This window comes from Heterodontus francisci, chromosome 42, assembly GCF_036365525.1.
Source record: "Heterodontus francisci isolate sHetFra1 chromosome 42, sHetFra1.hap1, whole genome shotgun sequence".
Lineage (NCBI taxonomy): Eukaryota > Metazoa > Chordata > Chondrichthyes > Heterodontiformes > Heterodontidae > Heterodontus > Heterodontus francisci.
In genome coordinates, this window is record NC_090412.1 from 30,520,620 (window position 1) to 30,534,315 (window position 13,696).

At 45.1% G+C, this 13,696-nt stretch overlaps 1 protein-coding gene across 1 annotated transcript in view; it reads left to right on the top strand.

Annotated features, from left to right (window-relative positions):
* Positions 1-13,696, top strand: part of LOC137355358 (NACHT, LRR and PYD domains-containing protein 3-like) — a 62,291-nt gene that overhangs the window by 26,797 nt on the left and 21,798 nt on the right. Inside the window, exon 5 of the mRNA XM_068020351.1 lies at positions 9,910-11,641. Coding sequence (XP_067876452.1) covers positions 9,910-11,641 — 1,732 coding nt within the window. The remainder of the gene's footprint in view (positions 1-9,909; positions 11,642-13,696) is intronic.

A 13,696-nucleotide genomic window follows, 5' to 3' on the forward strand; every position in this document is an offset into this window, starting at 1 on the left:
ACACACCTGGTTGGATTCTGATACACTGTGAAACCCCATTTCACTTTGCAGGATCCTGATACACTGTGAAACCCCATACACATCTGGCAGGATCGTGATTCACTGTGAAACCCCATACACACCTGGCAAGACCCTGATACACTGTGAAACCCGATACACACCTGGTTGGATTCTGATACACTGTGAAACCCCATTTCGCTTTGCAGGATCCTGATACACTGTGAAACCCCATACACATCTGGCAGGATCGTGATTCACTGTGAAACCCCATACACACCTGGCAGTATCCTGATACACTGTGAAACCTGATACACACCTGGTTGGATTCTGATACACTGTGAAACCCCATTTCGCTTTGCAGGATCCTGATACACTGTGAAACCCCATTTCGCTTTGCAGGATACTGATACACTGTGAAACCCCATACACATCTGGCATGATAGTAGTGATTTGATGTAACTGAATGGCTTGCTGAGCCATTTCAAAGGGCAGTTAATTGTCAAACACATTTTTGTGATTCTGGTGGGCTGTGGGGGAGAGGACGGGGGGCTTTGGATAGAGCGGGGGGGGGGTGTGGGGGAGAGAGCGGGGGAGAGAGTGTTGGGTGGGGCAGAGAGCGTGGGGGATGGGGGAGAGAGTGGTGGCGGTGGGAGAGAGAGCAGGCGTGGGGGAATCGGGGTGGGGGAAGCAGGGTTGGGCGTGGTCTCCGCCTATCACCCCCTCCCCACGTTGCTCGCTCTCTCCCTCCCTCCCCGGCCCACTCGTTCTCTCCCTCCCTCCCTGGCTCGCTCTATCTCTCCCTCCAGCTATTGTGTGCAGCCATTTGTTTAGGTTGCCTTCGTGTGATTATTTGAGCAGTGCCATCTTTAGTCCTGGCAGCTCCCTGATGTCGCCGACTGTGACGTTTTAGTGGCACAGTCTGCATTTGTGCATGTGCTGCTGCAGTGCCACGTATGGTTGTGTTGTCAGCAAATGCAGCCAAGCATCATAGACAAGGAGGCCATTTGGCACATCAAGTCAATGCCGGCTCTTTCTGGAGCAATCCAATCAGTCCTGTTCCCCTGACTTACCCCATAGCCCCTTAAGTTTATTTCTCGAAAGTGCACATCCAATTTCATTTTGAAATCATTGATCGTCTCTGCTTCTGCCACCTTCGTAGTCAGCGAGTTCTCGGTCATTACCACTCGCTGATTTTAAAAGTTTTTCCTCACATTCCCCCTGCGTCTCTTGTCTAAAACATTAAATCTGAGTAAACGGTCTTGAGGACAATCAAGTGATGGGAATAGCTTTTCTCTGACTACCCTGTCCAAACCTGTCCATCAAATCTCCTTTCAATCTCCTTTGCTTCGTGGAGAACAACCCCAGATTCTCCAACCTGGCCTTGTAACTAAAATCCCTTCACCCTGGAATCATTGTGGTAAATCTTCTCTGCATCATCCGAAGGACCCTCACATCCTTCCTTTTGTGTGGTGACCAGAAGTGGCTTCAATACTCTAGTTGTGGCGTAACCAGAGCTTTAAAAAGATTTAGCATAACATCCCTTCTTTTGTACTCAATACCTCTATTTAAGAAGCCCAAGATCCCACATCATTCGCAATGTGATAATAAACAGATAATCTGCTTTTGTGATGTTGTTTGAAGGATAAATATTGTCCAGGACACTGGACATAACTGTTGTCTTCGCAATAGTGCCATGGCATCTTGTACGTTCACCGGAGAGGGTAGGTGGATTTGGTTTAATGTCTCATTATAAAGCCCTCTGGCTGTCCAGCACTCCCTCAGTTCTGCAGTGAAGTATGAGCTGAATTTTATGCTCAAGTTCTGGAGTGGGACTTAAACCACAATCTTCTGACTTAGAACAAGTGTGCTACCCACTGAGACACTGCCGACACCTAGGCACTGACCTAGGCACCAGATATGACCAAATTAAAAGCAAAATACTGCGGATGCTGGAAATTTGAAATAAAAACAAGAAATGCTGGAAATACTCAGCAGGTCTGGCAGCATCTGTGGAGAGAGAAGCAGAGTTAACGTTTCAGGTCAGTGACTGGTTCTGAAGAAGGGTCACTGGCCTGAAATATTAACTCAGCTGCTCGCTTTCCACAGATGCTGCCAGACCAGATATGACCAGCCCAGTCGACCCTGCAAAGTGTTGCTCACTAACATCTGGGAAATTGTACCAAAATTGGGAGAGCTGTCCCCCAGGCTAGTCAAACTACAGCCTGAAATAGTCATAGTCACATCATCATATATCTCAGCCAATGACCTGATTCCTCCATCACAATCCCTGGATATGTCCAGTCTCACCGACAGGACAGACCCATCATAGGCGGTGGCACAGTGGTACACAGTCAGGAGAGAGTGGCCCTGGGAGCTCTCCAACATTGACTCCAGATCCCTTGAATTCTCAGGCCATCAGGTCACGTACAGGCAGGACACATCCTGCTGATTACCACCTACCGCCCTCCCTCAGCTGATGAATTACTATTTGTTCATATTGAAGACACACTGAGAAGAGATGGCACAGAATGTGCTCTGAATGGGGCAATTCAGTGTGAAGCCTGGCTCGGGTATAAAATTAAAACCCGACCCGGGCCCGACCCGATAGCAGCCAAACCGAACCCGACACGAGCCCGAGTCCTTTAATTTTTTAAATGCCCGACCCAACCCAAACCCGGCACGTGTATTCGGGTTTGTTCGGGTAGTCAGGCTTTAGACTAGTGATTGAGTACAGCTGCCAGTTGTTGGTGTACCTGTGTTCAATTAACATCATAAAGTTTAAAAAAACAAACAAACACTGATTTCAAACAGGAAAAGGCGCCATGACCCTGAGCACTGGCGGGAAAAATGTATCTACTTCAGGAAATCATGCAATGTAACAAGCTTGTGAACTGTATCAAGTTCGGATTTCATTACCAAAAAAAAAATCTCCGGGCAGTACTCTGGTTGAGAAGTTTAATCTCCCTATTTCCAGATAATTTTAAATCCTTGGGCCAAGTATAGATTAAAGCAAGTTCTCAGTTGATGTTTCTGTTACTGGTATCTTCACCAGGCTTGTCAGTTTCTCCCGAACTTGATAGATTCAGAGTGTAATGGGTTGGGTTAATTTCATTTGGGTGCTTTACGTCGCAACTTGTAGCTGTTTCTTTTCCCGCCTTCTCCCCATCGCCCCCCCAACCACAATCTTCTCACCTCAGATTTCTGTTTGTCTTGATCTCAGTCTCTCTCTCTTTCCTCGCTGTCAAACTGAAAGTAGGCTCCAGACTCCGCCTTCTCACTGTTTCTCAGGCATTCAGTCATTTCTCCACGATTTGGCACTCTCTCGCTGGCTCTAAAAGGACAGAGATCCGCACTGTTTAAAAAACATACACACTCACATGCACTAAAAGGGGCTAAATAAAACATCTAATGAACGAGACGTTTAAGGCCGGATTGCTCTGAGCTGCTGGGGTAAGTGCGGTTGAACATTTCACACCTCGATATGCATGTGAGGGCGTCAGTAATAAGACCACAGCAGCCACCTGGAGGCTACCGAGATATGTTTTCAAACAGGAAGAATGGTGCAGATTTCAGAGCAATGCTCATTTCCCGCCTGGACGTCCTGAAGGTTCACTTGAAGATTAATTCCTGGAGCAAGGCAGTGCTGTCCATGTCCAGCCCGACCCCACCCGAGACCGAATTTTGGACCCAGAAGAGAGACCCGACCCGACCCCACCCTGGTCAGGTTCGGGTCAGGTAGCCACGCTTTACTTCAGTGCACTGTTGACCGAGCTGGCTAAGTTCTGAGGGACATAACAGCCAGACGGAGCCTATGGCAGGTGGAAGAGACAACACGAGGTGAAAACCTACTTGGCATCGTCTTCACAAATCTACCTATTGCAAATGCATCTGTCCATGAGAGTATTGGTCGGAGTAACAGCCACACAATCCTAGTGGAGTAAATCCCATCCTCACACTGAGGACCCCCTCCATCGTGCTGTGGGGAACAACTTATTGCTAAATGTAATAGTTTCAGAACAGATGTAACAACACAAATCTGGGCATCCGTGAGGCACTGTGGACCATCAGCAGCAGCAGAATTGTATTCAGTCATGACTAGTAACCTCGTGGCCTGGCATATCTCTCACTCTACCATTACCGTCGAACTAGGAGTTCAACCCTGGTTCAATGATGAATGTCGGACGGCATGCCAGGAGCAGCACCAGGAGTACCTGAACATTAGGTGCCAAGCTGGTAATGTAATTACACAGGACTGCATGAATTCTAAACAGCAGAAGCAGCAGTGCCATAGACAGAGCTAAGAGATCCCACACTCAACATATCAGATCAATGCTAAACAGTCATGTACATTTTTTATACATTCATGGGATTTGAGCATCGCTGGCAAGACCCACATTTGTTGCCCATCCCTAATTGCTGTTGAGAAGGTGATGGTGAGCTGCCTTGAACTGCTGTAGTCTGTCTGGTGTAGGTGCACCCACACTGCTGTTGGGAAGGGAGTTCCAGGTTTCTGACCCAGTGACAGTGAAGGAACAGCAATACAGATCCAAGTCAGGATGATGTGTGACTTGGAGGGGAACTTGCAGGTGGTGGTTTTCCCATTGTTATGGCCAGGTGGGTGAGGCCTGGCTTGTTCCCACTGTTCACTTCCCAACTGACCACAGCAAGTGACTTTGTTATTCAGGTTTTAACCCCTTGTGTTTTATTTGTCAAAAAGACAGACAGTGACATGTTTTCTTTTAGGTTTAGAACAGAAGACTAATTACGTATTGAACAATTTCATTTTTGAAATGCGCGACTGCAGCCACACACGCATTCACTCACGCAGACACACACACATGCAATAATTGATACATAAAGACCAAAAGGGTAAGTGGTTTTAAGTGAGGTAGGTGTTCAGGGTTCATGGTAAACCTGCTGAATCTTCTCAGAGGACAGTTTCTTTAAAGTTGCAGGCCTGGGTGTTTGCTGTTTTCTGGTGGTTAAGACTTCAGACTGGAGGCGGTGGTCACTTTTATTTCTCTGCTGCGCCAGGTTGAAATATAAAATTTGCAGCAGCGCTCCTTCTTTGGATTTTGTTGGGATACTTTTCAAAGCCCTTGAATGGGCTGCTTTTTGGTGATGTTCTTGGGATCTCTCTCTCTCTGTCTGTCTCTGTCTCTCTCTCTGTCTCTCTCCAAAGAGCTAGCTTTAAAGTAAAAAAAAACCTCTCACATTAGCCTTTGTTAGGAAACGCCTGCCCCCCTCCCTTTTGCGACAACACAGTGGCCCAGGATGTGGCTACTTCACAACGTCTTTGTTTCAGAAGAACCCATTCTATTCAGGAATGTCTGTTGATGTTTTCAGGTTGGATGTAATTGACACCTCCTAGCCTGGAATAAATCCTTTTGTTCTTAACAGATAGTGAGACAGTTTGAATATACAGGCTAAGTCAGCTCAACCTTCGTCGGCCATTTTGCAGTATACTATCCACTTTTCAAAGGAACGGTCAGTTTTCAAAACTCTTCAGTTTGCTTCTGTATTTCCATCCTTGCACTTCTCATGATCATGCCACCATGCAGCTGCTGCCCTTGTCGTTCAGATGGTAGAAGTTGTAGCTTTGGAAGGTGCTGTCGACAGAGGTTTGGCGAGTTGCTGCAGCTTGTATCTGGTACACACTGCTGCCACTGTTTGCTGCTGATAGAGGAGTGTATGTTTAAGCTGGTGGATGGGGTGCCTATCGAGTGTCGAGCTGCTTGAGTGCAGTTGGAGCTGCAGCCATCCCAGCCCAGTGGAGATTATTCTATCACACTCCTGATTTGTGCCTTGTGGATGGTGGACAGGCATTGGGAAGTCAGAAGGTGAGTAACATGCTGCAGAATTTCCAGCCTCTGACCTGTTCTTGTAGCCACAGTATTTGTATGGTTGGTCCAGTTAAGGTTCAGGTCATTGGTATCCCCCAGAATATTGATGGTGGAGCAGGGTGGGGAATGCGATGCTCAGTGATGGTAATGTCATTGAATGAAAAGCAGAAATAGTTAGATTCTCTTTTGTTGGAGATGGTCAAGGGTTCATGGTGTTGGGAATAATAGATTAGCATGGATAGAGGATTGGTTAAAAGACAGGAAGCAGAGAGTGGGCATAAATGGGGCTTTTTTGAATTAGCAGGCAGTGAATAGTGGGGTGCCGCAAGGATCAGTGCTGGAGCATCAGTTATTTACATTCTATATTAATGACTTAACTGAAGAGACAGAGAGTAATGTATCTGAATTTGCTGATGATACAAAGCTCAGTGGAAGGTTCAGCTGCGGGGAGGACATAAAGATGCCGCAAAGAGATATAGACAGGTTAAGTGAGTGGGCAAGAGGATGGCAGGTAGAGTATAATGTAAGGAAGTATGAAGTTGTTAACTTTGGTCGTAAAAATAGAAAAGCAGAGTATTTTTTAAAAGGTGTGAAAATGGTATGTGTTGATGGGGGTGCTCGGATAAGGAATGCATAAAGTTAACATGCAGGTGTAGCAGGCTATTTGGAAGGCAAATGACATGTTAGCCTTTATTCCAAGGCGATTGGAGTACAGGAATAAAGAAGTCTTACTAAAATTGTACAGGTTTTTGTTGAGGCCGCAACTGTGTGCAGCTTTGTACTCCACATTTAAGAAAGGAGACACTTGCACTGGAGGCAATGCAATGAAGATTTACTAGATTGGTCCCTGGGATGAGGGGGTTGTCCTATGATGAGAGGCTGAGTAAATTGGGCCAATATTCTCTGGTGTTTAGAAGAATAAGAGGGGATCTATTTGAGTCATACAAAATTCTGAAAGTGCTGGACAGAGTAGAAGCTGATAGATTTTTCCACTGGTTGGGAATCTAGAATGTGGACACAGTCCTGGGATAAGGGACGATCATTCAGGGCTGAGATGAGGAATTACTTCACTCAAAGGGTTGTAAATCTTTGGAATTCTCCACCCCAGAGGGTAGTGGATGCTCCAGCATTGAATATATTTAAGACAGGGATAGATAGATATTTGGTCTCGCAGGGAATCAAGGGATATGGGGAGCAGGCAGGAAAGTGTAATTGAAACCCAAGATCAGGCATGTTCATCTTGAATGGCAGAGCAGGCTCGATGGGCCATATAGTCTACTTCTGATCCTATTTCCTGTGTTCTTGTGTTGTTGCCTCGCACTTGTGTGGCACAAATGTTACTTGCTGTTTATCTGTGCAAGCCTGATTTTTGTGCAGAATTTGCTGCATGTCGATGCGGACTATCTCAGTATCTGAAGAATTGTATATGGTGCTGAAGATTACAATCATCAGTGAACATCTTCACTTCTGACCTTTTGATGGAGGGAAGGTCATTGATGAAGCAGCTGAAATAGTGGAGCCTGGGACACTACCCTGAGGAATTCCTGCAATGATGTACTGGAGCTTAGATGTTTGGTCTCCAACAAACATAGCCATCTTCCTTTGTATCAGGTATGACTCCAACCAGGGGAGAGCTCCGCACCTCCCCCCCCCACCCCCGCCCCCGTGATTTCCATTGACTTAAATTTTGCCAGGGTTTCTTGAAGAGACAGTCGGTCAAATGCTTCCTGGATGTCAAGGGCAGTCACTTTCACCCCACCTCCTGAATTCTGCTCTTTTGTCCATGTTTGAGGTGAGAAGTCGAGTGGCACTGGCAGAACCCAAACTGAGCATCGGTGGGTGTACCTACACCAGATAGACTGCAGTGGTTGAAGAAGACAGCTCATCACCACCTTTCCAAGGGCAAGTAGGGATGGGCAATAAATGTTGGCACAACCAGCGGGGCACACATCCTGTAAAATAATAAAAAAAACAATCTCAGATTCAGGATATTTCTGCAAGAGTTCTTCAGGACAGTACCCCCAACACAGCATAGCTTCCTCTGTTTCAAATCCATATAGTTCTTTGTTGTAGCCTTACCAGGTTGGCACTTCTTTTTTATATATGCCTTCTGCTGCTCTTGGCGTGTTCTTCTACACTCCTCACTGAGTCAGGGTTGGTACCCTGGATTGATGGTCTTGGCAGAGTGAGGGATATGCGAGGATATGAGGTTGGAGATTGTGGTGGAAGACACCACTGCTGCTGCTGCTGATGGCCTGTAGTGTCTCATGGATGCTCAGTTTTGAGCGGCTAGATCAGTTCTGAATCTATCCCATTTACCATGGTGGTTGTGCCACACAACGTGATGGAAGGGGCCCTCAGTGTGCAGACAGTACTTTGTCTCCACAAGGACTGTGCAGTAGTCTCTGTTACCAATATTATCATGGGTAGGTGCATCTGAGATAGGTAGAATGGTGAGGAGAAGGCCAAGTAGATATTCTGCTCCTGTTGGTTCTGACACTACCTGCGGCAGGCTCAGTCTGGTAGTTATGTCCTTCAGGACACGGCCAGCTCAGTCAGTAGTAGAGCTGGACAGACAGTCTTGATGCTGGACCTTGACGTTTCCCACCGAGCATACGTTCTCTGCCCTTCCGACCCTCTGTACTACTTCCATGTGATGTTCAATATGGAGGAGTAATGATTTGTGAGCTGTTTGAGGGCAGTCGGTAGTAATCAGCAGAATGCTTCCTTGCCCTGATCTGATCTGATGTCCTGAGACTTCATGGGGTCTGCAGTCATTTTTGGGGACTCCCATGGCCACTCCCTCCTGACTCTGTACTGCTGTGCTGCCACTTCAGGTGGTAATGGCCTGCCAGTCTGACAGGACATAACCAGCGATGGTGATCGAGTCGTTTGGAACGTTAGCTGAAAGCTATGTTTCTGTAATTAGGAATATCTCATGCTGTTGCCTGACTGGTGTGTGGTGCAGCTCTCGCAATGTTCGCACAAGATGTTGGTGAAGAGGAGTTTAGAGGGTTGACTGGGCTGGTTATGCATGTGGTGTCAGGAGTGTCGGTTGATGCCCGGTGGTTTGTCTGGTTTTATACTGCTTACACCGTTTTGTACCGATTTGATAGAACTGAGTAGCTTTCCAGGCCATTTCAGCCAGCAGTTAACAGTCAATCACATTGTTGCGTGTCTGCTGTCACCTCGAACCTGACTAGATAAGGACGGCACATTTCTTTCCTTAAATGAGATGAGTGTATCAGTTGGGTTTGCATGACAATCTCGTAGTTTTCATGATACGACATACATTCTTGATACTGGCTTTACTCCGATTTATTTGCTTAACAAATTTACATTCCACAGCTTCCATGGTTGTATAGAAACTCATATCTCCGGATCAGTGGTCCAGGCCTCTGGTTTACTAGTCCAGTGACATAACTGTGTTACTCTACCCTTGGTGGAACGCAGAGACCTCAGAGTTTTGTCAGGCTGGAGGTGTTTACAGAGATAGGGAGGGTCCAGGCCATGGAGGGATTTGAAAATAGTGAGAATTTTTAAATTGATACGTTGCCAAAGTGGGAGCCAATGTCCAGCCAGATAAACTGCTCATTGTCTGATACAATAACAGTGGCATTACCGACAATTCACAGTAAAACCCACTTGTGTCCAATGCCCTATTACCCACTTCTGCAGAAGGTAAGCACTGCTGATGTTTTTAAAAATTAATCCAATGGAATCTCTGCTGTCGTATAAGCAGGATCACGTGTGGATTTGTAATGAGATTTCTAATCGTACAGGGCAGACGGGATCATGTTAACCATCAGAGGGAAAATATCACCTCTGAAGCAATCTCCATGTTCTGTAAATGTGACAATAAAATCAGGATTTAAAACTTCTTTTCACCATTGTTCACTTTCAGGCGAAGTTTTTGTTAACTGAGTTTTAATTTATACAGGCACCTCTAGTGAAGCTGTGAATTAAATCTTGCAACATTTATTGAATAATAAAATGTTTTTCAGACGTTATTTTTATATCAATGCAGCTAACATTGAAAACCACTTTCTGTCTGTTCTTATTGAAGATGTTCAACAGAAACACAAGGAAACACTCCGGGTACAAACTGAAATACTGAGAGTGAACACTATCCTAATAAAGGAGAAGGTTAAAATTTTCCAGCTGGTTGATCGATACGCTGAGTTAACGGTCATTTCTACTGTTCGAGATCGGACACTTGTCGAACATGAACTGCTGGCAAGAGGCCGAGACCATGAAGAGTGGAGAGAGAAACATCTCCGGAAAAAACTGGAAAAAATCCGAACTGATCAATTATTCCAGAGCAGTTTTACCTGGAGAAAATCCAAATCTGGGAGTTCAGCAGCAATGAGTGGAGTCCCAGGAATTGGAAAAACAACAATGGTACAAAAGATTGTTTATGATTGGGCCACTGGGAAAATATACCCACACTTTCAATTTGTTTTCAGTTTTAAATTCCGAGATTTGAACACAATTAACGGTAGAATAAACCTGAGGAATCTAATACTGGATCTGTATCCTTACTTTGAGAATGTTCTGGGAGAGCTCTGGAAGAATCCAGAGGGATTGCTTTTTATATTTGATGGTTTGGATGAATTTAAGGACATGATCGATTTTCGTGATGATTGGAGAAATACAGAACCTCAGTACATGTGCACAGATCCCGAATGCTGCTGTGAAGTGTCTGACATTGTGTACAGTTTAATACAGCACAAGCTGCTCCCAGGATGTTCAGTGCTAGTGACCAGTCGCCCCACTGCATTACATTTATTGGAAAAGGCTGAGATCAGTGTCTGGGCTGAAATCCTGGGATTTGTTGGTGATGAACGGAAGGAATATTTCAACAGGTTTTTTGAAGATCAGACGGTGGCAGCAGCTGTTTTCAATCACGTGGAGGAGAATGAGATCCTGTACACCATGTGCTACAACCCTTCCTACTGCTGGATCCTCTGTCTGTCACTGGGTCCCTTCTTTACACAAACAGACAGGAAACAGCAGCAAGTTCCCAAGACCATCACCCAGCTGTATTCCTACTATATTTACAACATTCTGAAAAACCATGGCCGAGAGATTGAAACCCCCCGTGATGTGTTACTGAAGATCGGTGAGATGGCCTTCACAGGAGTCTCCAGGAAGAAGATTGTGTTTAGAAATGAAGATTTGATCGAGTACAATCTGCAACCTTCCCAATTCCTGTCTGGATTCCTGATGGAACTTTTGGAGAGAGATGATTCTGCCCAGAGTGTGGTTTACACATTCCCGCATCTCACCATTCAAGAGTTTGTCGCTGCACTTGTACAGTTCCTGACTGCAGGTCGCGGGGACATTCGGAATCTTCTCAGTAAAGCTCACAGGAAGAAGGATGGGAGATTTGAGATATTTCTCCGTTTTGTTGCTGGTCTTTCCTCCCCACATGCAGCTCGACCCCTGGAGGAGTTTCTGGGTCCATTTCTGCATCAAAAAACCTGCCGAGTGATTGACTGGGTGAAGGAGACGGTTGAAGGAGAGACTGGAAACATCGAGAGTGAAGATAGAGAAAGGAACCTCCTGAACACATTGCACTACCTGTTTGAGTCTCAGAATAAAGCTCTTGTTCAGGACACAGTGGGATCTATGGAAATACTTACATTTAGGAAATTGGAATTGATTGACTGTGCCGTCCTGTCTTACGTTATAGGATGTTCTGATACTTTCAAAGGACTCCATCTGAAGTTCTGCCGCATTCCATTTGAAGGACTCCAGCGGCTGGGACCCATACTGCACAAATGCCAGGAGTTGAGGTAACTCTTTATTTGTCTCTAACTGTTGGGTGAATTGGAGAACAGCCACAGTTTGTGTTGTTGCTCCATAATGAAGGGAAAGAAACAGTTCAATTAAATCAGACAGAAACAGATTCAACACAACGATGACAAATAATAAGAGGATTGTTTAGTATTACCATCAGGACTGGAAAATCTAAAATGGATCTTTGTGAACCATTAGGGATTTTACAATCTGTATGGAATCAGTAAATACAGATCACTGAAAGGGTCTGATAATCTAATTACAATAAATCATCTTTAGTAAGGCTGGACAGCAGAATGTAAATATAAAATATAAACCAGCAGTACAGAAAGTTAATGTCAAATATTTTCCACATCCACCATTTTAACTAGCGGGTTCCACAATCTTATCATAGATTGGTTGCTAACCAGGTTAATAGAGCTGTTAAGAAGGCATTTATTAGTAGGGGGATCGAGTTTAGGAGCCACGAGGTCATGCTGCAGCTGTACAGAACTCTGGTGAGACCGTACCTGGAGTATTGCGTGCAGTTCTGGTCACCGCATTATAGGAAGGATGTGGAAGCTTTGGAAAAGGTGCAGAGGAGATTTACTAGGATGTTGCCTGGTATGGAGGGAAGGTCTTACGAGGAAAGGCTGAGGGACTTGAGGTTGTTTTCATTAGAGAGAAGGAGGAGAAGAGGTGACTTAATAGAGACATATAAGATAATCAGAGGGCTGGACAGGGTGGATAGTGAGAGCCTTTTTCCTCGGATGGTGATGGCAAACACGAGGGGACATAGCTTTAAGTTGAGGGGTGATAGATATAGGACAGATGTGAGAGGTAGTTTCTTTACTCAGAGAGTAGTAAGGGCGTGGAATGCCCTGCCTGCAACAGTAGTAGATTCGCCAACTTTAAGGGCATTTAAGTGGACATTGGATAGACACATGGATGAAAATGGAATAGTGTAGGTCAGATGGTTTCACAGCTCGGCGCAACATCGAGGGCCGAAGGGCCTGTACTGCGCTGTAATATTCTAAAAAAAAAATAGAGTCATTCTGTCACAGAAGGAGGCTATTCGACCCATTGAGTGCATCCCAGCTCTCTGTATAGCAATTCAGTCAGTCCCATTCCCTCGCTCTCTCCCCATAGCCCTGCTGGTTTATTTCCCTCAAGTATGTATCAAATTCCCTTTTGCAATCATGGATCATCTTCACTTCCTCCACCCTCATAGGCAGTGAGTTCCAAGTCATTACTACTCGCTGTGGAAAGTAAAGTTCTGCCTCACATACCCCCTGTATCTCTTGCTTAAAATCTGAAATTTTTACTCTCTGCTAATGTGAACAGATTTTCTTTGTCTATCTTATCTAAACCTGTTATAATCTTATACGCCTCTGTCAGATCTCCTCTCAACCTTCGTTTCTGCAAGGAGATAATAACATAAGGTGCCACATCAAAGGTTATTGTGGAAAATAAAAGCTCATGGTGTAGAGGGTAACATATTGGCATGGGTAGAAGATTGGCGAGCCAAGAGGAAACAGAAAGCAGGAAGAAATAGGTCATTTTCTGGTTCGCAAAATGTAATGAGTGGTTTGCCACAGGGATCAGCGATGGGACCTCAACTTTTCACAATTTATATAAATGACTTGGATGAAGGGACCGAAGATATTTTTATGAAATTTGCTGATGGCACAAAGATAGGTAGGAAAGTAAGTTGTGAAGAGGATATAGGCGCTACAAAGGGATATAGATAGGTTAAGTGAGTGGGCAAAGATCTGTCAAATGGAGTATACTATGGGAAAATGGGAAATGATTGTGGGAACAATACTTCCAGGGGATGTTTTTGTTTTAACTCTTTACCGTAGTGACTTTAACTGATTACCTTTATTAACATTAAAGTACAAACATTTTAAAGACAGAGATTCACATAAGCTGAATTAGAAGTACTCCTCAAAACTCAGAATGACCAATTCCTCTGCTGCAGGAGACTTAGAGATTAAATGTTGGATTTTACCAGCCCGTTGGATCCGGGCTGGGAGGCAGGAGGGATGGGAAAATGATGGTGGTATTGGGCA